Source organism: Cibotium barometz, chromosome 42 (assembly GCF_041138505.1).
Source record: "Cibotium barometz isolate CiBa-2024 chromosome 42, ASM4113850v1, whole genome shotgun sequence".
NCBI lineage: Eukaryota > Viridiplantae > Streptophyta > Polypodiopsida > Cyatheales > Cibotiaceae > Cibotium > Cibotium barometz.
Genome location: NC_141087.1, coordinates 38,292,099 through 38,306,181, shown reverse-complemented (window position 1 = coordinate 38,306,181; position 14,083 = coordinate 38,292,099). Strand labels below are relative to the sequence as shown.

The 14,083-nt window shown below is 38.7% G+C and overlaps 1 protein-coding gene across 1 annotated transcript; it reads left to right on the top strand.

Annotated features, from left to right (window-relative positions):
* Positions 1-5,895: 5,895 nt before the first annotated feature.
* Positions 5,896-7,553, top strand: LOC147614453 (hydroxycinnamoyltransferase 1-like). Its single transcript, XM_086780463.1, has 2 exons — positions 5,896-6,405; positions 6,519-7,553. Exons 1-2 carry the CDS (start codon positions 5,950-5,952, stop codon positions 7,434-7,436), a joined length of 1,374 nt encoding a protein of 457 aa, XP_086636589.1. The 5' UTR covers positions 5,896-5,949; the 3' UTR covers positions 7,437-7,553.
* Positions 7,554-14,083: the final 6,530 nt, after the last annotated feature.

The following is a 14,083-nucleotide window of genomic DNA, read 5'->3' as shown; positions in this document are numbered from 1 at the left end:
GGTAGTATCAAACTCATATAGAAATTGTTTTATTAAATTTAAAGATCAAAATAGCCGATTAGTTGGGGAGGTGATAGAGGCTGTACACAGTCGGTACCCCAATCCCCCACATGCTACATTCTCGGATGTATGGGGAAGGACGCGAATAAGGGAGATCTTAAGTAATAAAAGATCTCACCTTAAAAAACTCGCGTACGATGACCGGCTAAATGTAGCTGCGGGTGGCTATCCTGCCGAGAAACCTGCCACTGCGCACAAACGCGAGTGGAAGGAGGCAAAGAAACGAGCAGAGGGTGGCGTGAAGAGCAGGCAGCATGTGGAGGCACGACGGATCCAGATGGAGACCGTTGGATCTTCGCATTTCGGATCTGGCGGCGTCGAGTCATGGGAGGCAGAGTTCGTAAGTATCCTGTCACTTTATTTGATTGTTTACTTAATTCATTGATTCTATGAATTGTTTTAATCTTACAAATTGTGTTGATTATGATACAGCGACGGGTTACGGGGAGGAAGCCCACAACCCACGATACTGCGTATGCTCGCCGGCATAGCAGACGTGACACGTGGGCCATCTTCAGAGCCGAGGGACGTATTACGGACGCGCAGTTTGAGTTGGCCATGAGACCATACGGTCGACAGGTACTTGAAAATTCGTAACGAATGGTTTTGGTTTATTGAATTGCATATATATATACTTATATACTATATATTACTTGAACAGGCACAAGCTGCTGATGATCCACCGGCCGCCGCTGCAGAGGGTGGACGTGAGCACTACTCCTCGGACATTCCGACCGATGCGAGCTCATCTGAGCATGGGGGGAGCACCGAGTCATCATCTGGGTCTGAGTAGTACTCAGACTTGTAGTATCACATTCCATATTTAGGATGTGATTGTATATATTTTTTTGTAAACTCAAGCCATCATGGGCTACTTCGAGATATGGACTCCCTTGTATACATGTATGAAATTTTGATAGTAATATTGAATTGATTGATCGATAGTATTACATTCATGTCTGTCTTGAATCGTGTAATGACAATGTATGCATTCATGTCGTTCTTGTCTTAATCTCCCTCGTGCATATGTTCTTCGTGGATGGTCTAATGGGATGGTCTAATGCACCAAAAACCCTAAACCAGAGAGTGCTATTGGGTGCTGGAATGCTGGAACAGTATTCAGGCACCAAATAGCACTCTCTGGATTTTTTTTTTTACTCTCTGTTCGCGTGTATAAACGCATCAAAACTGCTAAAATTCGCGTGTATCTACGCGGATAACCTGGAAATTACGCGTGTATTAACGCGTATAAACTGGCAATAACGCGTGTATACATGCAAGTAAAAACGCGTCTGGGACATGGGAACTGAACAGGATGCGGCTATACACCCGTGTATAAGCGCGTCTAATATCATAAGAACCGTGTATAGGGGCGTGTATTAACGCGTCAGTATAAAAAAACGCGGCTATACACCCGTGTATACGTGCGTCTGAGAGGTACTTTACACGCGGTTTTACACGCATGTCTCTGGCCGCGATTATACACGCGCTGATACACGGGCCCGCTACTTTTCTTCACAAGTCATTTTTAGCGGCTAAGAGTGCGGGTATGAGCCCAATCCCTTGTAGTGCTATATATGCCTTTATAGAGTGTCACACTTCCACACATTGATACAAACACACCCAGAACACCAGACCCAAGAGTATGAACAAAACTTTATTTCAATACAAGTCTTCGTCTTTACAGAGTTGAACATCCATTACATCCTCAGAACCATCTTCATCTAACACCCATTCAAAATCAGCCCACTCCCCTTCATCGATATGAACTATGATTGACCAATACCCTGCATCACTCTCCGAATAAACAACCTCAACCATCTTCAAAGTACAGTTCTTCAATATCCAGACCAAACTCCAGGACAAGATACATATCTGAGGTGGACTATCCTCAAAACTTTTCTTCAGGTTTACAAGACTGTATTTTCAGGACAGAAACTATTACAAGCATGCATACAAGAACTCAGTTCCAGCTTTGACTCTTTACTCAAAACCTCACAGAGAACCCGTCGAGTATACTTTCACACAGGTGATTACATTTAGTTTACAACTTAGCTCCAAAGCTATCCACAAAACCAGCATATAACTGACTCCAAGCTTCACAAAACCCCTCGTGTTTTACCCCTATTGCTACTGTTTTGCTGCAACCAACTTAAAGTTTAGAAAATACCCCTTTTCCTCTTGCTCTTGGCTTGCAATACCTTGGGAACACCTCCACAAAATCACAGCAAAACAAAACGCCCAAAACAAGTCTGAAATTCAGCAAATTTTAGCAATTTCCCTGGCCAAAATCCTCCTCGTGTAGCTTCACAGCACCTCCAAAGGATTAACAAAACCCATCGACCAGCTCTGAGAGAATCTGTGTATACTATTCAACAGCCTTGCACCACCTCTAGAAGGAGTCGACTAGCTCTAACAAAACCCCCAAATTTAAAAAAAACGGTGCCGCCCTTCAGCTTTACGCTCCCCCAAAAAGAAAAAACTTTCAATCAACTCCCACAGGCTCCAAAAACGGCGAGTTCTCCCAAAGGCTCCCTGGGCTAACACTTGGCATTGGCCTGCATGCCTGCCGCCTATTCAAGTCAAACCCTTGCATGACACATAAGTGTCCAGTCACATTATCAACATCCATCACATAGTCTACCTTAATTCCCTCTTAAACCTTGGAAATTGTACCAAAATCTTTTATTTTTTCTCTCTTTACTTTCTCTCTCATGTACATTAAATTTATCTCAACCAAAGCTCAAAACTAACTCAAACTGATTACATGTTCCTGAAGCTCTTAGTATCCTGCACAATATATACACATCATCAGTCTCTGTTTTTGTCCACACAACGTGACTATAATGAGGGGTTTTGCCTCTACATAAAACAAGCTATGTGTGCACGGCACTATAATGAGGGGGTTTGGCTTGATGATTGGGTTGGTCCCATTTATTGTGTTTAGTTCTATGACTTGTTACATTTAGAGCACATACATCTTTATGAACTCTACAGGGTGTTACTCCTGATAAATAGCTCATCAAAAATTGATTGTAGTTGGGATTGCTGGATATCTTGGTCTACTCTGATTAAGAGGGGATACTCTCCCCTTGTACTAAATGCATCTAGATATATTCAGATCGGCCTTATATGATGTCAACTAGTAAACATGATGACTTGTACTTAATATTTATAAAATATTCATAAAGATCTTGATAAATGTTTGTTCTTTTGGGTAATCTAGCTCATCTTTGACCTCAACTTTAGAAGAATGCAAAATGAATGCCCTAAAAGGGGTCCTTAAGGCTTCCTTTTCTATGTCTTTTCTTGATCCTGCTAAATGCTCATCAGCTATGGGCATCTACAGACGTACAAAGGGATCTATGGCCTTCACCAAGGCAAGTGTTGATTACTACTCTGAGAGCATCTCGAACATCTATAGACTTTATCTCAAATGTGCCTACAAATTTTTGGATCCAAAGGTGCCATGCGAATCTAGCATTGTTTGGTTTGACCATGCTATTTGGTTTGTCCTTAATCATCTAGAAAGTTTGTTTCTTGACAAACCAACTGTTTTTCACTTACTATGCTCTTGGCTGGGGGGACGAGCTAGGAACTTGGTGTATCAACGCAAATATCCTTTATATATTTTAGGGATATTATGCTAGACATCTTAAAAGAACTAAGGAGTGATGAACCAGGGACTATTTTCACCACTTATGGTAGTTTGAAAGGTGTAAAAATCATCTCTAGCCTCCTTAACCCCTATATTGAGGATGAGTCATCCCCACCCCTTATGAAAAGGCCCTCTCTGCCTCCTGGAACTCCTAACTCTTTTACCTCTTTTCTCACCCTGTCTACCTTCTCTAATAATAGAGTTACAACAAGGGTAAATTTAATTCCTTTACTGGTAGAGGGAGAGGTAGAGGTATACTTGTCAAAAACCTTCAAGAATTCTAATTTATAACTATGGTTTCAAGTCATAATTGGATTGATGAGGAAAAAAACCTTATGTACTCCTGATGAACTGTCACATGAGTCTTTTGTTCATTGCCTATTTATCAATAGACTTTTTTATTTTATTCATCCTATCCTAAGGATGTGATAATGGCTTTCTTTGATTCAGTTTTACATAGTTGTCATATGATTAAAGTTTGGCTGGCTGAAATATTCTAACTCACTCAAGAAATTCCTCACTAGGAATGATTTCTTACGGGATGCTTAGATACCACAATGCTTTTGTACAAAATTCACTAAATTTTGTAAGGAGTTTGGTGAACTTGGTCTGCATGTATGCACACCTAACCTTGGGATAATCACAAATACCAAAATTAGGAGATTATTGAGTAAATATTTAAACCATATTCCTCTTGAACCACTTAACCCAAATATGGCCATTACAGCACTAATTGAATGCTTGGCTGACATTGCCAAAAGACTCCAATTGGAGTATAATGTCCATCAGGACATAGCCCAAACTCTTCCATTTATATTTATGGAAAGGTTAGGCATTCCATGCAACTGGCTAGAAAAGGAGTCCAATTTTCACATTCTAGTCTCTCTCTCTCTCTCTCTCTCTCTCTCTCTCTCTCTCTCTTATAAACACACACACATTGATTTCATTAGAATAATCATATTGTATATTATACCTTTCTAAAATAATGTGATTTCAAACTTTTCATTTTTATATCTCAAAGTATAGATACTAATATGTTTTTCTGACACACATGCATATATCATAACTATATATGTTTATTCTATTTTAGATATTCATATATACTTATTCGAATGATCTTACTATAATGCTACATTTCCTACTAAGGTTCTTATATTTTTGAAAACCTAACTCTATATCTTACACACTTTATTTCATCATTCCACTATGCTGCCCCCCCCCCCTCTCTCTCTCTCTAACAAACACACTCATACATGTATTGATTTCATGCAAAGAATCATATTGCACATTACACCTTTTTCAAATTATGTGATTTTAAGCTTTCAATATATCTCAATAGATAGATACTACTTTTTTGGCACGCATATACGTCGTCACACATATCATAACGTTTTTAGATTGACTCCTTTTTAATATGTATAGATATGTTGATTATGTTTTAGATATTTAGATATACTTATTCGAATGATTTTACGACACTAAATTCCCTCCTAGAAGGTTCTTGTATTTTTGAATAAATAGCCCCCATTTGCATATTTTTCTTTAGCATGGATTGAACCATCTAGTCAGTGGGCTACCTACTTCCACCACCTATTGATCTTAGTCCACTCAAAAAAGAAACCAACCATTGAAATTTGAGTTCCAAATGATTTTTTAAGAGCTTTGTTTCACTTAAAAGGCCACCAAGGTGATTTGGAGTAGGCCTTGAATTCTCAAGTTTTGAATTTTGTCCTTGAGCGGCCTGCTACTACCCACCCGCTTGATTTTAATCACCTCAAAGATATTTTTCTAAGATCAACTACTAGGCTTTTCACTTAAAAGGCCAAGGTGTTTTGGAGTAGGATTTGAATTCTCAAGTTCAAAATTTTCTCCTACCTTCCCTTGATTTTAATCACCTCAAACTGTTTCACTTAGCAAAGGCTAAGGTGTTGGAAATTTCTCTTTTTGTTTTTTTTTGAAACATAAAAGTAAATATATTAAAACTAGGTCCACAATAACCTACCACTACCACCTTGAGCCTACCTCTACCAGCCCCGTGACTCTAATCACCTCGAGCTTTGGAATATGAGTTTCAAGTGTGAGAAGAAGTGGGTAGGCCTTCAATTTGGAAGCCACCCTACCTCTCTCTTGTATAAAAACCCATCTTTCTTGATGATCACCTCGAGATCAGAGCAGCATTTATGCATCAGGCGACGCTTGTTTTATATCTTCGATTAAAGTAAAATAGTAGTATGGCTACCGGCGCTGTTGTTCAAATCTTCGATGTCTGTGCGATAAAGCCAATGCATGAAACGGAAAGGCATAGGATTGTGCTGCCAGCCATGGATAGAAAGTTGCGAGGCTACCCTTACATAAGGGAGGTGTTGTTCTACAAGACGACAGCCGCCGCCGCCGACGCCGACGATGCAGCTACCCTGATGGAGAGGTTGAAGCGCGGGCTGTCGAAGGTGCTTGTGGCGTTCTATCCTGTGGCCGGGCGGCTGGCGGAGGAGCCGGACGGACGCCTCAGCCTCGACTGTAACGACGCTGGAGTCGAGTTCGTCGAGGCCATGATCACCGATGCCTCCTTCTTCGATGAGCTGGAGACGCAACAACACTTCCCCATGCGCAGTTTCTTCGACGACCTGGTTCCCATGCGCCAATCTCTCTCTGGCCTCAATGCAGACGATGTCGCCCTCTCCATCCAGGTAGGTTATACACCACCACCACCCACACTTACTACACACCCTCCTCTACTTAGAAATATATTTAATTACTGAGATTGCCTCTCACTCACTCCACTTAACGTGCTACTTGGCAGGTTACTCGATTCCAAGGAGGTGGAGGTATTGCAATTGGTTGTGCGTCAAGCCATGTGGTCATGGATGGACACTCATATTGGCATTTTCTCAAGTCATGGGGGCAATGTTGTAGAGGTGAGGGTCTCTCGCTAGCACCCTTTCATGTGCGAGCAGTATTGAGTCCAGAATGTTGGAGGGAACCTACAAAAGCTTATGAAACCATGAAAATGGCAAGCAAGAAAATCGATTTTTCTTTTGCTACAATGCCACCAAGGCCACCACAAGAATTGCAGAGAGCGATACACTTCTCAAAAGATGTTATACAGAAGCTTAAGCAAGTTGCAATCAAAGGATCTCAAAATGCACAAATTAGTAGCTTCCAAGTGGTCATAGCATGTATATGGAAGTGGTTGATCAATGCGGAGGCTCACTCCCATGCTGACTTGTTACCACTCGACCAACACGTCTGCCTCGTTTTACCAATCGACATTAGAAGTAGAGTGCTGCCAAGCATAACCTCTGCTTACTTTGGCAATGCATTGGCAACTGCCCAAGTGCACATGAGTCCTCGCGAGCTTCTAGCAACACGTGCCTTTGGGTCCACAGTTGCTCATATCCAAGAAGCCATTAGAGAGGCTAGCAAGGATGCTCACATCAAACAAATCTTGGTTGAGCCTCCGCCTACATCACGCTCTTATGAATGCATCTCTCAAGGCTTGAAGACCATCATAGTTTCCCAAGGCCCTAAGCTTCCAATATATGATATAGATTTTGGCTTTGGGACTCCCATTGTAGCTCGCCCTGCTCGTACCTTTGAAAATTGCATAAGTGTTTACCCTAGCAAGGAGCTTGGTGGCATGGATGTGTGCATTTGCCTCCCCAATGCTCATGTTCTCAATGCCTTCCTTCAACAATCTACTCCTACCATTGACCTTTGAGTCAAATCATATTCAAATATTTAATAAAAAGACATTTCAAACGGTACATTTAAGACATCAATCTTAGGGCATTGAATTGGTGAATATGATACTAAGCTCTCCCCATTATAAAGATGAACATGACGACACTCAATAATAATTTTCTTGTGGCATTAGGGAAATGAGAGATCTCTTGCCCTCATCCACCTCTACTTAGAAATATATTTATTTAGTGAAATTGCCTCCTTTTTAATATGTATAGATATCGTGATTATGTTTTAGATTTTGGCAAATAAAAGCTAATATTTTCTCAACCCATAATTACAAAACTTTAACCTTGTGGTTGTGAAAAACTTCGAGCCCCCAAGCTCCTAACCTAACCAACTTCCCTTTCTAAATCATGATCTTATAATGAATCTATGTAGATACACTTGAACGATTATGGTAGCCTATATACCGTTTCTTACATATTAATTTATCATGTTTGTTTATCTTTTATATACTAAATAAACTCAAGTGGGTAAGTACAATTGAACAAATACACTTAAACAAACATGGAAACCTGTAAAATATTTTTGGTTGACCAATGCTTAAGTTTTGTTCATTTTCTACTCTACTAATACTATTAACATCATGTAGTTCTTACTTTCAAACAGGCACAAATGGGTTATTCATGTGACCTTGTTAATCAAGAATAACAATATCAAATGGGCTTAATAAATAGCATAATTACCTTTTTTTCTGCAGTAAAAGACTATCTATTTTGTGAACAAATGTGTGAGGTGATTGTTTTGCATGCTTGGAAAGAGCTCAAAGTCTAATTTTTATCCACCAAAGTGGATTGTTACTATCCTGTTTTTGGAAGCATTGATGCGCTTTTATGCCTTTTGGAACATAGAAATAGTTAAGAAACAATCAACACCACTTTGAATGGTTCCTCAGTACTTGTAGACAAGCTTGCAGACAACTCATTGTGCCTTTCAGATTAAAAACAAGCTTTCTAGCACACACATATTTAGCAATGAAAGATAAATAAAGGAGTAGTGGCACCATTAAGATCCTTCTTATAGTTAAAATTGATTTTCAATCATATGCAATTGGCTTTACATTTGGGTTATCTTTACGCCTCAAATAACAAACACACACACACACACACTTACTCCATTTGTGCTCATATGACTTATGTAATGGCACAAACGTAATAATACCCTACTTTGCTAGGGTTCTTTACTTTTGCAAACTCTTTCACATTGGACCTATTGGTTCTTGTGACTCTGCCACGTCTCTCTTATGGCTCACCCTAACCCCCCTTGAAACACATCCAACAAGAGATTACCTAGTGAACCACAACTATTGTGAGGATCTTTCCAATGGCCGAGCTCGTAAACCTTGAGGTCTCCAAGCTCTATAACTCCTTGAGTAGCAATTCCACCATGCCTCTCGTGAGCACTGTCACACCACCACGTTGCACTATGGGTACTCATCCCTCCTCTCATCTCACTTTACTCATACACACTCACTAGCATGTATTAGGGAGAGAGATTAGCAAGAGCAAGACTCCATTGCACAATGGGAGGGTATCATGCATTATGAGAGATATTCAATTATATACATAGCCATAAGTGTTCACACTCACTTAAACTGTGGCCAACCGGGCACTCTAGGCTCATAAGAGGCCTAATTCTATTACAACTGCTCTCAGAATATATCCATGAAGTGCATCACTTAGGACTTCATCCCAACTCGCATAAACAAAGGAGTAGTGGCACCATTAAGATCCTTCTTATAGTTAAAATTGATTTTCCACCTTGTGCAAAGAAGTAGTGGCACCATTAAGATCCTTCTTATAGTTAAAATTGATTTTCCACCTTGTGCAATTGGCTTTATATTTGGGTTGTCTTTAAGCTTCAAATAACAAACACACACACATTTATTCCATTTGTGCTCATATGACACATGTAATGGCTCAAATGGAATAATATCCTACTTTGCTAGGGTTCTTTACTTCTGCAAACTCTTTCACACATTGGACCTATTGGTTGTTGTTGCGACTCTCCCACGTCTCTTTGTTCATCATAAACTTACAAGGGGTGGGGTGGGCACTTACGTTTTTGTGGCACCCGCTATATACAAGTTGCTGCAACCCGTACACGGTTGTTATTCATGATCTCACAAAGGATGGTGATGTGGACAGTCACGTTCTTACAGCACTTGTTTCTATGATGAAGATTTCTCCACCTTGGGGGGCTCACTACTATAAGTAAACCCTCTATATCACGTGTGTTCAAGGCCTATCTTAAAAATACCTTATCTATGAATTTTTCATGATTGAATAAAATATACCCTTTTTCTATTCAACCTGTGAATATCCCCTTTAAATGGTACCCTTGTGTATGTAACAAATGTGTAAAAATGGGATTTTAAAAATCCCTTCTATTGAACCCATGTGTACGCTTACATATTTATGAGTGACCTCCCTAGGTTCTCCACTCTACCTTAGTAGTGACATATATATTAGAATGGAGGTGGGTTTTTTTTACTCAGTTGGCCTGTTTGCTTTCTTATCAAACACTGCGCAATGTCTCTCACCCTTGCCTTTGCAGGGGGTCCTTCTACCTAGGTACACAAGCACTTAAGAACAACAGTGTTGTTTTCATACTTGAATAAGCTAGGTTTTTGTAAGAAATTAAACTAATCTACACAACTATTTTCAAGGGCATCATTATGTGTTTTAGCTCTGAGTATTGCTGGATCAAAGCCTTGTTTTAACTTCTCTGTATGGTAAAAATGAAAGAGTGTTTCTTAGAACTATGAATACACGTGATTATGAACATGGGTTCATTCTAGCCTTGATCATCACTCTATTAAGACTACATCTGCTCTACAGATGGGTATAAGTTGCCCAGCGTAGGGTACACAACACACTTACAACTATCCTTTGAATCTCTCCTAATACAATCCGACACCTTACCCTCTTGAACTTGAGTAAGCTGATCCTATGAAATGTCTTCTTAGGTCAGATGTGATCTAAGGAACCCTATCTCCTCAGCTAACCTTCTCTGACAACCTGCTAGCGTAAACTCACCCTAGCTGACTCTCAACTAACCACTATTGTAATCTGATTCAGCTAAACTGCTGGCGACCTCTGTCAGATTCTTGTCCTCCAGACCCTCAGATTTTCCTCTAGAACCATCAATCTTGAATCTCTAGTTCTAGGACCCTACTGAATAATGTCAATTGTCCTTTATTGTGACTCTTATTCAACTCGGGTCTGACTAAACTGATTTAGCTAATTCAGATCTCCTTACCTATGTGTCCTTTGACACTCACTGACCTTCAAACACTTCAAATCCTACAAAGATTTAAGACTACAGTCTCTTACCTCACTTTAGCTAACCTTCAGCTATCCTTTGAATCTCTACTGATACATTCTGAAGCCTTACCCTCCTCAACTTAAATTAGTTGATTCTCTAAAATGACTTCTTAGGTCAAATATGACTCTAAACAACCCTGATCTTCAACCCTATTTCCTCAGATGACCTTCTCTGATAACTTGCTGACCTAAACTGACCCCTGACTACTACCTAACTCAAATTTGATTCAATTGACCTCTGTCAATTTCTTATCCTCCAGACCCTCAGATTTTTCTCTAGAACCAACAATTTCCCATCTCGAAATCTCTAGCTCTAGAACCCTACTAATTGTTATTTGACTCAAGTTTAAATAAACTAATTTATCTGATTGAGATCTCCTCACCTTTGTGTTCTTTAACACTCACAAACCATCAAATACTTTGAATCCTACAAAGATTAAAGACTACAGTATTTTACCTGACTTTAGGTGACCTTCAACAATCCTTTGAAACTCTATTGATAAAGTCCCATACCTTACCCTCCTCAAATTGAAAATCAGTTGATCCTCTAAAATGTCTTCTTAGGTCAGATATGACTCTGAACAACTCTGATCTTCAACCCTCTCTCCTCAGCTTACCTTCTCTGATAAAAGCTGCTGACCTAAACCAACCCTAGATGACTCTCAGCTGACCACTACCTGATCGAAATTTGATTTAGCTAACTGTTGTTGACCTCTGTTAGTTTCTTGTCCTCCACACCCTCAGATTTGCCTCCAAAACCAACAATCTTCAATCCTCAAATCTCTAGCTCTAGAACCCTATTGAATACGTCAGTTGTTCTTTGCTAACTCTTTTTTGACTCAAGTCTGAATAAACTGATTCAGATGATTCATATCTCCTTGCCTTTATGTCTTTTGACACTCTCAGACCTTCAAATATTTTGGATCCTACAATGATTGAACATTAGAGTCTCTTACCTCACTTTAGTTGACCTTCAATTATCCTTTGAATCTCTACTGATACAGTCTGACACCTTACCCTCCTCAAATTGAATCAGTTGATCCTCTAAAATATCTTCTCACGTCAGATATGACTCTAAACAACCCTGGTCTTCAACCCTATCTGCTGACCTTCTCTGATAACCTGCAAACCTAAACTAACCCCAACTGACTCAAGTGACCACTACATGACTGTAATCTGATTCAACCAATTGTTGTTGACCTCCATCAGATTCTTGTCCTCCTCCAAACCCTCATATTTTCCTCCATAACAAACAATTTGTAATCCTCAAATCTCTAGCTCTAGGGTCCTAGAGGTATTCTGATGCGCATAAATGCTCTGATCTCGAGGTGAAACTCATATTTCAAAGCTCGAGGTGATTAGAGTCAAGGGGCTAGTAGAGGTAGGCTAGGCTCAGCTTAAAGTGGTAGTGGTAGGTTATTGTGGACCTAGTTTTAGTATATTTACTTTTATGTTCCAAAAAAACAAAAAGAGGAAATTTCAAACACCTTAGCCTTTAATAAGTGAAACAATTTGAGGTGATTAAAATCAAGGGGGTGGTAAAAGTAGGAGAAAATTTTAAACTTGAGAATTCAAATCCTACTCCAAAACACCTTGCCCTTTTAAGTGAAAAGAGTAGTTGATCTTAGAAAAATATCTTTGAGGTGATTAAAATCAAGGGGGTGGGTAGCTGGCCACTCACAAGGACAAAATTTTTGAAAACTTGAGAATCGAAATCCTACTCCAAATCACCTTGATGGCCTTTTAAGTGAAACAAAGATCTTAAAAAATCATTTGGAACTCAAATTTCAATGGTTGGTTTCTTGTTTAAGTGGACTAAGATCAATAGGTGGTGGAAGTAGGTAGCCCACTTAGTAGATGGTTCAATCCATGCTAAAGAAAAATGCAAATGCAAGCTATTTATTCAAAAATACAAGAACCTTCTAGGAGGGAATTTAGTGTAGTAAAATCATTCGAATAAGTATATCTAAATATCTAAAACATAATCAACATATCTATACATATTAAAAAGGAGTCAATATAAAAACATTATGATATGTGTGACGTATATGTGTGCCAAAAAATAGTATCTATATATTGAGATATAAATATTGAAAGCTTAAAATTGCATAATTTGAAAAAGGTGTAATGTACAATATGATTATTCTAATGAAATCAATACATGTATGAGTGTGTTTGTAAGAGAGAGAAAGGGGGGGGTGGCACGATAGTGGAATGATGAAATAAAGTGTGTAAGATATAGAGTTAGGTTTTCAAAAATATAAGAACCTTAGTAGGAAATGTAACATTATAGTAAGATCATTCGAATAAAAGTATATATGAATATCTAAAATATAATAAACATGTATGTACACATATATAGTTATGATATATGCGTGTGTGTCAGAAAAACATATTAGTATCTATACTTTGAGATATAAAAATGAAAAGTTTGAAATCACATTATTTTAGAAAGGTGTAATATAGAATACGATTATTCTAATGAAATCAATGTGTGAGTGTGTTTATAAGAGAGAGAGAGAGAGAGAGAGAGAGAGAGAGAGACTAGAATGTGAAAATTGGACTCCTTTTCTAGCTTGTTGCATGGAATGCCCTTTAACCTTTCCATAAATATAAATGGAAGAGTTTGGGCTATGTCCTGATGGACATTATACTCCAATTGGAGTCTTTTGTGGCAATGTCAGTCAAGCATTCAATTAGTGCTGCAATGGCCATATTTGGGTTACGTGGTTCAAGAGGAATATAGTTTAAATATTTACTCAATAATCTCCTAGTTTTGGTATTTGTGATTATCCCAAGGTTAGGTGTGCATACATGCAAACCAAGTTCACCAAACTCTTTACAAAATTTAGTGAATTCTATACAAAATCATTGTGGTATCTAAGCATCCCATAAGAAATCATTCTTAGTGAGGAATTTCTTGAGTGAGTTAGTATATTTCTAGCCAAACTTTAATCATATCACAACTATGTAAAACTGAATCAAAGAAAGTCATCATCACATCCTTAGGATAGGATGAATAAAATAAAAAAGTCTATTGATAAAGAGGCAATGAACAAAAGACTTATGTGACAGTTCATTCAGGAGTACATAAGGTTTTTTTCTCATCAACCCAATTATGACTTGAAACCATAGTTATAAATTAGAATTCTTGAAGGTTTTTGACAAGTAGACCTCTACATCTCCCTCTACCAGTAAAGGAATTAAATTTACCCTTGTTGTAACTATTTTTAAAGTGTTTCTCTAGAATTTATAAGGGTGAACCTTGGGTAGGATGGAATAAAATTCTTAATTT